Source organism: Haliotis cracherodii, unplaced genomic scaffold, assembly GCF_022045235.1.
Source record: "Haliotis cracherodii isolate W230 unplaced genomic scaffold, xgHalCrac1.p SCAF_5, whole genome shotgun sequence".
Classification (NCBI taxonomy): Eukaryota; Metazoa; Mollusca; class Gastropoda; order Lepetellida; family Haliotidae; genus Haliotis; species Haliotis cracherodii.
In genome coordinates this window covers 56679971-56694121 of record NW_027266308.1, presented here as the reverse complement: position 1 = coordinate 56694121, position 14151 = coordinate 56679971, and the positions used below count along the sequence as shown (strand labels likewise).

General features: G+C 40.2%; 2 protein-coding genes across 5 annotated transcripts in view; both read right to left on the bottom strand.

The window, feature by feature from the left end:
• The window catches only part of LOC139442512 (ninein-like protein), an 85745-nt gene that overhangs the window by 51618 nt on the left and 19976 nt on the right, over positions 1 to 14151 (bottom strand). Inside the window, exon 1 of one of the 4 annotated variants that reach the window (XM_071223328.1) lies at positions 1366 to 1412. The exons of the other annotated variants lie outside the window; for them this stretch is intronic. The gene's annotated coding sequence lies outside the window, so the exon portion shown is untranslated. Of the gene's footprint in view, positions 1 to 1365; positions 1413 to 14151 lie in introns of those variants that run through there. 4 annotated transcript variants of the gene reach the window in all.
• LOC139442794 (galactosylceramide sulfotransferase-like) lies at positions 8995 to 12512 on the bottom strand. The gene has a single exon (XM_071223685.1). The coding sequence runs from the start codon at positions 11314 to 11316 to the stop codon at positions 9976 to 9978; it is 1341 nt and encodes a 446-aa protein (XP_071079786.1). The 5' UTR covers positions 11317 to 12512; the 3' UTR covers positions 8995 to 9975.

The window sequence follows — 14151 nt, the reverse complement described above, 5'->3', positions numbered from 1 at the left end:
ACGGCAAGCATGGGTTGCTGAAGACCTATTCTATCCCAGATCTTCACGGGTCGGCAATAGTTTATGCAGTGCTCAACATATTTGTAAGGTAACACAAAACATCTGCAAATTTCAGTTATCAATACAAGTATGTACACATCCAGAATAATACTGATATGGACTCCTTTAACAAATATTGACTGGACAGGCTGTAAATGCAACACATGCACTGAGAAATCTGGCACATTAATGATACATACGGAGCCACGTGAGACTTTCTTCATTTTATGATGCATTTTAAAGTCATTTCCAACACTGTGCATGTGTCATCATTGATTATTGTTCACGAATCAGCCTTTAGTTATTGTCATACGCTTGTTGCCTATTGATTGCTCCCTCGATACACCCAGGCACAGATGGCCATGTTGCTGGAATCAAGTTGTTTGGACAGCGATGTTTATATATGTATTCACTGTATGTAATGCATGATGTCGTCATCTCAATACGTTTCAAATGCACCACCTCTGGTGATTATAGCATCTGTCTGGAGGGAGTGAGTGGGTATGGTTTTATGCCGCTTTTAGCAATATTCCAGCAATATCACAGCGGGGGGACACCAGAAATGGGCTTCACACATTGTACCCATGTCGGGAATCAGACCCGGGTCTTCGGCGTGACGAGCCAACGAATTTAACCAATAACCACTAGGCTACCCGACCGCCCCTTCATCTGCCTGGAGAGCAGAAAGTCAGTGGTTCTATCCCTGGCTGAATCATTCCAGAAAGCTTGAAAAACTATACTTGTTATTTCCCTGACTGGTGCTTGGCATGAAGAGGATAAAAATAGGACTGGTCATCTCTGACTCAGTTTCCTGTGTCTGAGTGGGGTGTTCATGTTAAACCAAGACATGGTATTTCACTGGGCTTGCACTATCAAACAAACAATAGTTCGGACTAGTACAAGCAGCCGCATACATACACATATGCATGTATACGTGCAATAATCTTGAACATGACATTAAACCCAATTTCACCTCACCTCACCTCACCTATTCCCAATGTCATGTATCAGGGTCTGTACTGACCAGATGATGAGTGAGTGAGTAGGTTAATGCTACTTCAAACATAAAGTAAGGGTCAGACAAACTCCACACTTTGGATCCTTACTTGTATACCCTTATGCAATCATCATGGGCCAAATTACTGGGGGTCCGAGGGGGCATGTTTGTCCTGGGATCACAACAGAGAAAACCACAAATCAACTCAAATGATGTACGAAGCTGCTTAACCCATAAACAGGAAGAAATACTTTGTAATATATTTGCTGCTGATCTGCTGAGAGATTTAACTGTGAAAGGTTCCTAATTCCCTTGAAGAGAATACTCACAACCCATCGTGCCCTCACAGTTTCTCTGGAGTCCTTGTCTCGGCCATGGTGTCATGAATGAAGTAGGATGTTGTTACACACACAGGAAGCTCATTAACAATGCTTCCCCCACCAGCCCTGCTCACACACAACATCGGAAGTCATCTGCACCCATGTACAAAGGTTGTGTTTGGTGACCTTGCTATAATTATCACTGAATCCTTTGTGGTGTTTTACATTGTCAAATGGGTACTGTTAACTAGAATAATTTCAATTTGACACCTTTCATAAACCTCGTCATCCTCCCAGGAATTTTATGTGATATAACCAGGACTTTATTGATACAACTTCCGTTTATATTGTAACATATGAATGTTTCTCACTAAAAAATATTTTGCATTTGATCACAATATAATGAAATGTAAAATCAAATGACAAATGTTTTCTTTATTATACGACCGATCGAAAATGCAACCTTCCTATCTTAGCTCATTGAGAGTACCACAAGGCTACAGCGGCGCTGATAAATAACAATGCTTTTTAGCATGTCTTATAGAGTGCCTGTACGCCCGCAGCAGATATATTACGCCTGTTTCCTAGGTTCATAGAAAGTATGTTTGAAACATAAAATCGAAACAATAGTTATCGTAAGAATTATTAAACAATAGTTATCATTGTTAATAATTCTAAGAATACTACCTCTATTACTTCACAAGTACTCCCACCCACCTCCCTAATTCATTTACCTCTAGTTGTTAGATGTGGAGAAAAAAGTGAGGTTCCTGCCATTGCATACATCAAAGCTTGGGTGGTTACGATGCAAATGAGGAACAACTTATTGGGACCTCTAATTCCAGTTGGACGTCATGGTGAAGGTGTTTTGTGAGGCCCACTGACAGCATGAAACTACTTTTTCTATTGCGACTGATGTCCATGAAGTGAGACTCTTGGCTAGGTCTCTGATTTCATGAGCTGAGCAGGATCAGAGACGTGGCGTGGAATTCTGAGCTTGTGTATAACTTGCTGCAACGGTAGCTTTAAGACAGTTCACTATTGTAGCCTTAGTGATGCCCTTGGAATGAGTCTTGCAGAATAGAAACAGTCTCTCTCTCTAGTGAATTAACAACGTGTGTCGGTCCGACATTGATTAATGTACAATTTGCATACTCGTATATGCAAGGTGCCGACGTATGGTTCCTGTAGGAAGTGACAACTTGGAGACGATGGCTTGCAGTATATACAGTTTTACTTTATACATGTAGATATAAACATACAGGGTATATACAGTCCTACTTTATACATGTTAATATATACATACAAAAGACACTATGTGCCAGGTCAGCACATGGTGGTAGTGGTTGGTGTCTAGGTGCCCCGGAGCACCCAGCCTAACCCTAGCTAGGCTAAGGGTAAGACCTTTCTTTTTTTTTCTCCTCTCTGGACCAAGGCTTATATAGCCAAGGTCACCTGACATTTAGTAAGTACCGGTAATAAATATAAATGTAAACAGTAAATCATCAGTGACATACTTGCACATCCTGTTCAGGATGGCAGACGGTCGATGTACACAAAAATGGGGATTAACAAATAGGATTAGCATCTTATAAATAACAGCAATTAAATGTTTAATAAGGCATATAGATGTCATGGCTCCAGGGTAATGAGCCTTTGCAATCAAATGTTCTTCAGACAATGGGTGTCGTAAATCAGTCACCATGACAGCTAGCTCACTGAGATACCATGCCGCAGTTTTACATGGAATACCCCACTCAGACTCAGTATACTGACTCCGAGCCGACCAGTCCTTGTTTTAGCCTCTAATGCCAAGCGCCAGACAGGGTAACAACAAGTACCAAATTGGAGCAATACCAAGGACAACCATACGCACGTTAATCAACAGTATGCCATCAAGGTGTCGTGCATGTATCGGAATGGCTTGCTTCTTTAGTAGCTTCCTGACGGCCAGATCTGCTGCCACTAGCTTGGCTCCGACTAGATGAAATATGTGTCTGAAGGCTTGAGATTTCAAGATAGGATGCTTCATGAAATGCAGTTGATTCCAGAGAAGACTGACGCTTGTCGAACCCCCGACTCAGTTGGAACGAATCCTACCCAGGGACAAACTTCTTCTTTGGAGGCTGTTTATATGAAGAGTCCTTCTCATCCCCGGTACGCTTCTGGGGATGGGAAGATCCATGTGCCTTGGCAGCTAGGCTGATAGTTGATGCTTCAAATCATTCCTTGTATCTTATCTGACTTTGTCTATGATATGTCCCAATTTGCTGTTGATTGTCTTGGGAGCAGAAATTGGTTGTGACATTATCAACCTCTTGGTTTGGCTGGAAATACCTCTTGAATGAATTTGTGCTAGTATTTGTGGACGCTGACCCCATAATAGCTGTGAAGACATCCAGACTTGGGAATAATCAGGTCTGGACCAGACAATCCAGTGATTGATATCACGAGCATGAGATTTGGGTGCAGAGTAAGTCTTCCTGCATTCTGACTATGGTGTCTAGCAGGCTGTGGATAGGAGGTTGGTGTACAGGCATGAGGTGATATAACTCCAAGATGACATATATCCCTCTATATAATCCCTCTGGGGTGAGTCATCAACCTGAAACTCCGCTTCCACCTCCAAGTGACCGTGGGTATAGCTCCCAGGGGGTGGATATTTGTAATATTCTGTACACTCCACGTGTTCTCCATGCAGTTCATCATCCGCTCGTGTCCTGGATTCCTGTATGATTAAGGTCTGTGCAGCTTGTGATCGCTGCCCATGTATAACGGAGCCTGTAAGCTAAACTTTGTCTCGGTTGGTTGGAGGTCTGGGGAGATCATATGTGTGGCCCATGGAGTCTGTGCGGCAACTGTACTGTGTCTTAACGGTTGGCTGGCTGGGCTGTCGGCTGGGTTGGCTAGATGTTGACTCTAGCGCACACAGGAAAAAAGTGAGGTTCCCGCCATTGCATACGTCATAGCTTGGGTGGTTTACAATGCTACATAGGAACAACAAATTCTGCATCGTTTTATCACAATGTAGGTCTTAATTATCGATCAGACCATCTTGACTGGGCGCCACCATTTTGTTTGAATCAAATGCAAGTGATACGAGTGGTTGAATCCTATTGGTCAATAGGAGAGTCATAGAAAGGACAACTTGTAATAGCCACTGGTGGCGCTACGATTGAGCCCAGGAATTCCAGCCTAGTTCGGCAAGGGTGGAAACTGGACTTTTAAAGTCAGTTAACTCCCTTGCCTCGGGAAGATGTCAACCTTATTGTGTACAGCAATGCCTTATGAAGGTAATGACAAAACAACCAACCAACTGCCAACATCAATCTACTGAGTAAGTTGCCATCATCCAAATATGCCAATGCAGCCAGGATCACAAGAAAGGATGAATGCCAGCTGATACTTCATTTGGAAAACTTGTTGCCTCTCCTTCCGAAACCATTGAGACAGCTCTAAGTAAGAGCTCCAGCAAGTTGTGCTGGTGGATGGGTCTACAAAGAGTAAAGAGCCCTCAGAATCGCAGGGAGATGATTGGCCAAACCTGAAACAAACCTGTTCTTCAACTTGAAACTTGCAAACAACGAAAGAAACATTCTCCAACAATAATCAGTTTCCACAAAGGTCCCACAATATTTCAAATTTCAGGAACGATCAACAGTTTATTTTCCTGTACAAATACAATTTCATGCAAGTTGTTAAATAAAAAGAACTTGTTGCAGAAAATGGACTTAGCAGCTGAAGATGCAAATTCTGCCGAGACTCATCATACTGCTACCAACCTCTTGGTCACATAATCACAGATGACTTCTCTATTGTTGACGTCATTAGGTGGATCTACAATGATGACTGATGATTTGAAATTATTTTCTAAAGAATCGCCATCACTGATATAACCACATAACACTACTTTTAACATCTCAGTGAGGATCAGTATGGGCTGCCTTTCGGTAAAAAAATACAAAGTTGACGTAAAGGACAAAAGAACGCAATAATAGTCAAATGTTACGAATAAAGTATTAAATGTTACTAATAAAGGTCAAAATACAAAAAAATACAAACTTGAAATAACGGTAAAAAATATCATAGTTAAGTGTTCCAAAAAGACATCATATGAAAAGAAAGAACAATGTTTACAAAAGAACATCAGTGCGCACGAAAGGTCACTAAACAGCTTAAGGACGTTGACAATAAAGAACGCCAGATGGCGCTGCAATTTGTTAAACATTTCAAGTTTAATCGGCTTGTTCCGCTGTGTATGTGCCAGTGTTCACTGACGTTCTTTTCATAAGACGTCTTTTCGTAACATTTGACTATTATATTGCCTACAGTCGACCTATATTTCACCTTTGTATATTTTAACCGGCATCTGTTTGTTTTGTATTTTGACTTTTATTCGTAACATTTGACTATGAGTGCATACTTTTGTCCCTTTATTTCAACTTAGTATTTTATGACCGAAAGTCTGCCCATAGAACAGGCTCAGATGCCATTTTCTAATCCTGTCTTGAACTTGGGTGTATACTTCGACTCCAAACTGAGAATGGCACAGCATATCAATGACTTGAGTTCAAAATATCATTACTATCCATGAAACATCAGTAAAATTTGTCCCCTGATAACTCAGATGCAGCTGCTACACCAGCACAATTCTGACCACCTGATCCCGCTAGTCGCCTCTTACGACAAGCATAGTCATTTTTTAAGGCAAGCATGGGTTACTGAAAACCCATTCTTCTTACCCGGATCTCACTCATCACTGAAACAATCAGAAGAGAACATATCTCTCAAATACTAACATCTCTGCACTGGGTAAGCTGAGTAACCGTCCATGACATATGAGTGAGTGAGTGAGTTGGGTTTAACGCCGTTTTTAACAGTATTCCAGTTATATCGCGGAGTGTCAGCTTGATGTGGGAGGAAAGCCCGAAGTGATGCAGGTCTCAGATGTTTACCACTTCTGTCAAACCCACGAGCACGGGTATGATGCTGACAAACCTAGAAACATAATCGGGGCGAACTGGTATTCGAACCCACAATCATAGGTTTCTGGCGTGCCCAAGGGACGCAACTCTGCACAGCAAATCGCGGCGCCTTAGACGAACTTGGCCACCCGTGCCCCCAACCGTCCATGACATATGAGTGAGTGAGTGAACAAGATGGCTCCAGAATACCTCTGTGATCTGCCCAAGAGGTATGCATCAACAAGATCCCTCAGATCCACAAACCAACACTTACTTGAGCTGCCATCATGAATCATATGGAGCAAGATGCTTCAATTTCACAGCACCATCTGCATGGACAGCACTGCTCACACTAAATACACCACACAATTTTCAGTGCTTTAAATCTGGAATCAAGACCACGCATGTATTATATTTTCTTGAGTACCCAAGTATGTTTCAGTATTTTGGAAAAAAAATTGTTTTGAATATTATGCACAGAAAAAAATTACACCGTACCCCGTCAGCAAATTCCATTAAACAAACAGGTGATAAGAAATTTGGTCAGTATGTTGATTTACCATTTAAATTGTATTTTTTGTTCTGCTAGGCATTGTTTTACATGCAGGGATTTAGGTTACCATGTGTATTTTCTCATAAACTAAGCTGGAAACAGCAAATTGCTGTACACACGTTTTCTTGGATTCTACGAGTGATTTGGTTAAAATTTACACAATGATATAACTTTAAAGGATTTTGCAAGGATCAGGAAAAATTGTATCTGAAACTATGTTTTTATCACGAATAATATATTCCAATATCATGTTATTTTAGTTGCAGCTTTTACTAAGTATATTTAAAATAATAATAACCCTAAGCGTAGCACTCCGGTGCAGCTAAATCACTGTTGCTGGTTATTTTATTTTTACATGGAACAATTTGACCAGTCACTGTCGAGGCTCCCACGCACGTGATTGCGAGAACTACATATTGACATAGAAGTCAAAGTATGGCATTTATGTTATATGTATCCATTCTCTGTCAACTAAAGTACATTTCAAGGAATCAATAGCGGTAACCTGACCCTGGTTGCTGTTAAGAAAGGTGAGTTGTGCGATCTTCCAATCGCTTCACACACGGTTTCGCCGAAATTAATTAAAACAATATTAAAAGGAATTTTGAATAAAATTAATGAAATAAGTTACAAACATAAGTCCAGATACACAATGAACACTTTTTATAACCAGACAGTGTAATTGCAAGATTACATTGTGAGGATACTCGAGTATGGATTTGTTGACATGGTATTTCTGGTGTTACATGCTCATTGTGATGTCTTTGCGTTGGAAGAAAAACACACCAAAACTCATTATGGCGTGTATAATGGGCACCCCCTTCTACACAACTGTAGTTTTTTTGGAAAAAAGTGTTCACTATACTCAAGAAAATACGGTATGTGGCTGTGAGATATCCGCTGACAAGGGAAATCAATAATCTTGTACAAGTATTATGTGTCTGTGTGAATACTGCTGACAAGGGAGATCGATAATCTTGTACAAGTATCATGTGGCTGTGCGAATACTGCTGACAAGGGAGATCGATAATCTTGTACAAGTATTATGTTGCTGTGTGAATACTGCTGACAAGGGAGATCGATAATCTTGTACAAGTATTATGTGGCTGTGCGAATACTGCTGACAAGGGAGATCGATAATCTTGTACAAGTATTATGTTGCTGTGTGAATACTGCTGACAAGGGAGATCGATAATCTTGTACAAGTATCATGTGGCTGTGTTAATACTTCTGACAAGGGAGATCGATAATCTTGTACAAGTATTATGTTGCTGTGTGAATTCTGCTGACAAGGGAGATCGATAATCTTGTACAAGTATTCTGAACCTGTGTGAATTCTGATGACAAGGTAGATCAATAATTTTGTACATGTATTATGTGGCTGTGTGATATCCGCTGACAAGGGAGATCGATAATCTTGTACAAGTAATATGTGGCTGTGTGATATCCGCTGACAAGGAGGATCAGGAGAAACAAGGTTCAATGTTCATTTAAAGATTATCTCACTTGTATAGTGACATGCATGCATGGTTGCTTGTACTGAGACTCCAAGCTACAGTCATACATATTTTGACCCACTCAGACACATTATATGACTTGAGCCAGGCAGTCCTTGTTTTTAACCCATAATGCCAGGAGCCAGGCAAGGTAACAACAAGTAGCATCTGTTAATACCTTTAGGTATGATGCGACTAGGGGATCTTCTGACCGCCGACCGTGTTCTCTCTGGGCAGACACTATCCACTACAGGAGGTGGACAGTTGATAAGACAATCAACATCGACAATATTGTAAAAAATATTCCATGGTTGTTTTAATTCTGCTGGCATGCGACACTACATTTATTGTGTCAAAATGCTCTATCTGATGTTGTGATTTTGTGTGATATAGTACAAAGACTTTAGGAAGACTAACATGTTCGGTCTCACACTATTACGCGATCTAAATTTAGTGTTCTCATTATACAATAAACACACTGAACGACACAGGTTTATCTCCTCAATACACAACTCTTACTATGCAAACTCCTGGTAACTGAAAATGGAAATATTGAAATTAAGAATTATAACAAACTTGCAATGTCTTAGTAAAATAAGGTATTTTATTTCATCGTTGAACTTTCTCTTATCACAGGCTTTATTGATCCTGTAAGAAAAACATATTGGACAAAAACACATCACTGACTTCAAAGTGTAAATGTCACACAACTGCCCATCACAGTCGCTAGGAGTCTGATGCCCCTTCAACTGTTTCAGGGCAATATCTATTTGCGTTTATTGAGGCATAAACAGAAAACTGGTGTATGCACACTGTGTACATTCACATAACATATCAAACATCAAACTCAAAGGACTCCTCAACTTGGCAGCCATATTGGCTAGAGGATTCCTGCATGTTCAGTGTAACCTGTTTAAAGTGGCTTCCGGGTTAGAGTGAGTTAGTGAGTATGGTTTTTAACTGTGCTTTTAGCAATATTCCAGCAATATCACGGCAGGGGACACTAGAAATGGGCTTCACACATTGTACCCACGTTGAGATTCAAACCCGGGTCTTCGGCGTGAAGAAAACATATCAAGCTATCTGTAGGTCAAAACAATCAAACCACAGACACAGATACTGCAAGGACCATCATGTGACATCATCGGACATTTCTGACATGCTCTAGGGATGCAACTCACTGAAGTGTGGCACCTTAGATGACTAAGCCCTATTCAAATAAACAAGATTTCAATTGTATATACTGAACAAAAAAGTTGTGATCATGAACTCTTTGTAGTGAACATTGGGCACACAATTTCATAAAAATATTACCAAAAATATTCATGATCCTGAACGTTTATTGTTCAGTATATGTAACCTAAAACAAGCCTAACACAAAGACAAATTTAACACAAGATATTACATAAGACTTGCAGGATAAAACAAGACTAGCACAATGCTAACACAAGGTTTACTCAAGACTAGCACAATGTCAACACAAGGTTCACTCAAGACAAGCACAATGCCAACACAAGGTTTACTCAAGACAAGCACAATTCTAAGACAAGGCTAGCACAATGCTAACACAAGGTTTACTCAAGACAAGCACAATGCTAAGACAAGGCTAGCACAATGCTTGAGGCTTATGGTGAACACTTCCTGCCATCCGCTCCCTCTGTAGTAGTACCTTCTCATCCTTATTGTGACGTGCTTGGATCCGTCGGAGTAGGTCCGGCCACAACATCTTGCAGTCATGTCTGACCATGCTAAACCCTGGACTCCACTTACTCGTCTCAATCTTCAAGTCAGCCTGCTCTCCATAGTCACAGAAATGACTAACTCTTTTTTGCACCTGGTCAAACGCAGCTACTTCCTCAAAGAAATCACCACCTTGCTTGGCAACCGTTTCCCAGAATGTTTTGTTAAAATGATTGTAAAGTTTGTAGTCGGCGGGACTCCACTTCTTGTAAATGGCCACCAACTCTGGGTCAGGTTGTGTTTTCTTGTAAGTGTAATTACCATCATTGACAGACTTGTACAGAATATCATGAAATGTCCAGCACATTTTACGTTTCAGGAGTACAAGAGATTCATGAAAATATTCGACAAGCATCATGAAGTAGAACTCCTTCCCAAGGTCCTGTATGTACCGGTCAACTGCTGAAGGATCACCAGAAATGTCTGGCCGTCCAGCAGGGAAACCTAGTGGCATCCCGTGACAATGAGACATCAGGTTCTTGGTCATTGAGAAACCATCAGGGATACAAAATCGAGGCTGATGTTTTTCAGGACTTTGATAAATAGGCTCATACTTTTCTAAATTATGTAAATACTCACTTAACCCATTCTCACTTGTAATGTTTAAAATTTGTAGCACCTTGAAATAGTTTATCGTTGACTTGACTTGACTAAATGGTTCTCGTATGATGGAGATATACAGAGTATCTTTCGGCATAATTTTCTGCATAATAGTTTTATTGTAAATTGAATGTTCCATGACGATGTTATAACCACGACTAGATGGGCGATAGTCAAACCTTGTCATCAAATACGGCCAGCCAAGATACAACTTATCCTTCACTGGCGTCAAAAAAGAAAGATTTCGGGTGTAACCAAACCGACGAATAATGGTTGCCATGGTTTCCGTAGCACATTTCATGCACTTGATGAACACAAAGTTTTGCTTTTCTTTGCAAGTTATTGAATCCAAATGTAAATCTTGGAAACTGTCCACAGCAGCTCCACCATCATTTTCTTTCCTAATTTGTGCAGCAGCTTCAGCATCACCCTCCCCATGTTCACCACGTCCTCCATTGATGCTGATTTTGTAGTCTTCAATGGGGAGAACTACCTTCTCTTCAGTTTTCAAATTCATTGTCCAAAATGTAAGTGTCAAGTATAAAGTCACTGCGATGCAGCTCACAAAAAACAGACGGGATCTGCACAACATACGCCACAACTTCATCTTGCTGATCACAAGATGGGGTGTTATCAAGTAGAATATAACTTCAATTATTCCTGTGTACACAGCATAGGTCTGCCTTATCACATAGGTCTGCCTTATCACATAGGTCTGCCTTATCACATAGGTGTAGTATTATGCAGCTATTCATAGAGTTTTCACCTTATATGATAATAACCACCAGCCTAGGAAAGTAAGGCAATGGATAAATATCTCAAACTTCTCTTTCTCAAAAAGGTAGAGATCCCTGGTCTGTCAAAGCTAGGTAAACAATCAGGTAGGGTATTCAAGTGTTTGTCACTTTCTGGTCACTTTCTGGACTGTTTCTTGACTAACTCTAATTCATATAGATGCTTTCAATGTTTAGTAATCTGATACGTCACAACCAGCTGTAGGGTTAATTTTCACATTTATCTTCATTCAAAAGCAGACAGCAAACTTCTTGTAGTTTTGACAACAGACTTCACAATAGAAACAGGTGTTGCAGAGAAGCCTAGGCGATCAGGATCTCACATCAATACTTCTGTCAAAAGCTCTTGGTAAGTTTTGTTATTCCAGTTATCATGACAGCTTCATTTAAAATAGTTTCATCATTTGACATATTACCCAGTAATATCACACAGTAATATCACACGATGTGTATTTCTAAGCTTCACAAACATCAGTCACAGCCTTCCTTAGCCACCTGTTACCTCGCATCTTTCTTGTACTACTACTGTAGTCCCGCCACTCGATGAGGAAGTAAGTCAATGTTTCGAACAGGAAAACAGCACACACAACATTAACCCTTGATTTCCAACAAGATCCCTGATCCAAAGTCTGACTGATTATCAATTGTGTCTTTACACCATAGGGTGTCAAAGAATGAAGGGACTGTGATATACGCCGCACTTGTGATAAAGGACTGTGATACACACCTCCGCTGAACACTGCTACAGGCACTGCCGTTGACCACCTGGACACTGACACAACACCACAACACCACACCGTCACACAGCTGCAGAGACAGCAATGTCTAGAACAAGTGTCATGCAGGACTTTGATTACCCAGAGCAGCCATGGCAACAGATGTCACTGTGTAGATCAAAATTTATTGATCTGAAATTGACCATGCAATGTTTCCTATACAACAAGGGTGGTGCCGTCTCACATGACTAGTTAGTTCCCCAGCAAGCAGGGTTTTACTGCCTTAATTTCCATGTAGCCACGTACCTCTAGATAGGTGTTTCATGCGCGTACCTGATTATCTTATCAGGCATTGGTTAATGTTTAATTTACAGCACCCTTCAGACCTAGTGAACAGGTAATTGCACACCACCAGGCTACTAGACACTCCACAAGTTATGTGCACAAATATCCCAAGTGGAAAACAAACAGTATATCTAACAAGCCGTTAATTTTCAGACTAACAAATCTTGTAAATTTCCAAATCTATTTCTGATATTTTTTCAATCCTGAGCTCATGTATGACTTTGTGGTTGAACATTAAGAAGACACATAGCTAGCCTAGAATACAGCTTGGGCAAGCTGAATCTCTTTGTGTTCTATTTATAGCTTTGTCCTTGGGATAAGCTGTGACTGCCACCCACTGAAAGGAAGACAAACAAAGGTGGTTCTCTCCTTATGTAGTGGGAACAGCACACACACACACACACCAGTGCACATCATCATACTCAGGTCATGCACTGAATATAGGTAAAACTTTGGTATTAATTCTCTTTGGTTGAATATTTGACAAAAAAAGTCATAATCTTATGTTCTATGAAAACTACAATGTTTTAAGAAGGAAATTTGTAATTGAAAAAACATAGTTTTTGAGTTTTTAATAGTCTATTCATCATAGCAACACTTTTGTATCTATAGGTGACAACTAGTCTATTCATCATAGCAACACTTTTGTATCTATAGGTGACAACTAGTCTATTCATCATAGCAACACTTTTGTATCTATAGGTGACAACTAGTCTATTCATCATAGCAACACTTTTGTATCTATAGGTGACAACTAGTCTATTCATCATAGCAACACTTTTGTATCTATAGGTGACAACTAGTCTATTCATCATAGCAACACTTTTGTATCTATAGGTGACAACTAGTCTATTCATCATAGCAACACTTTTGTATCTATAGGTGACAACTAGTCTATTCATCATAGCAACACTTTTGTATCTATAGGTGACAACAGAATGTTATAATTTTTCTCATAAACATAGATTAAACCCTGAAATGTATAGATGTTGAAAACATGCAGGTGAATTTGAGGAAGTGTGAGTGAGTATGGCTTTACGCCGATTTTAGCAATATTCCAGCAATATCACAGCTGGGGACACCAGAAATGGGCTTCACACATTGTGCCCATGTAGGGAATCGAACCTAGGTCTTCTGTGTGACAAGCGAACACTTAAACCACTAGGCAACCCCACCGCCCCAATTTGAGTCAGAAATGGTTGTGTTACATTTTGTTTTATTTCTAAGCAAAGCCAGGATCCTTTGGCCCAGGTTCAAATCCCAGATACACACCAATTCTGACACTGGTCTATCTGCACCAGAGCCCCATTATGACTGCCTTAAGTTTATGGAAGTATGGGAGTTACGAAAGTTAAAGCGCTTCAAATGCTTTGTGTTTATGTTTGTTTAACACCACACTCATCAATATTCCAGCTATATGACGGTGGTCTGTAAATAATCGAGTCTGGACCAGACAATCCAGTGATTGGCATCATGAGCATCCATCCACGCAATTGGGATACAAATTATATTAGCACATGTTTCAGACGAAAAGCCTTTGGGAGATGAGCCTTTTATGTAAATTTCTCACTGTTAATATCAATCACT

Coding starts and splice junctions, on each gene's coding strand:
- LOC139442794 (XM_071223685.1), bottom strand. CDS start 11,316: ATGAAGTTGTGGCGTATGTTGTGCAGATCCCGTCTGTTTTTTGTGAGC.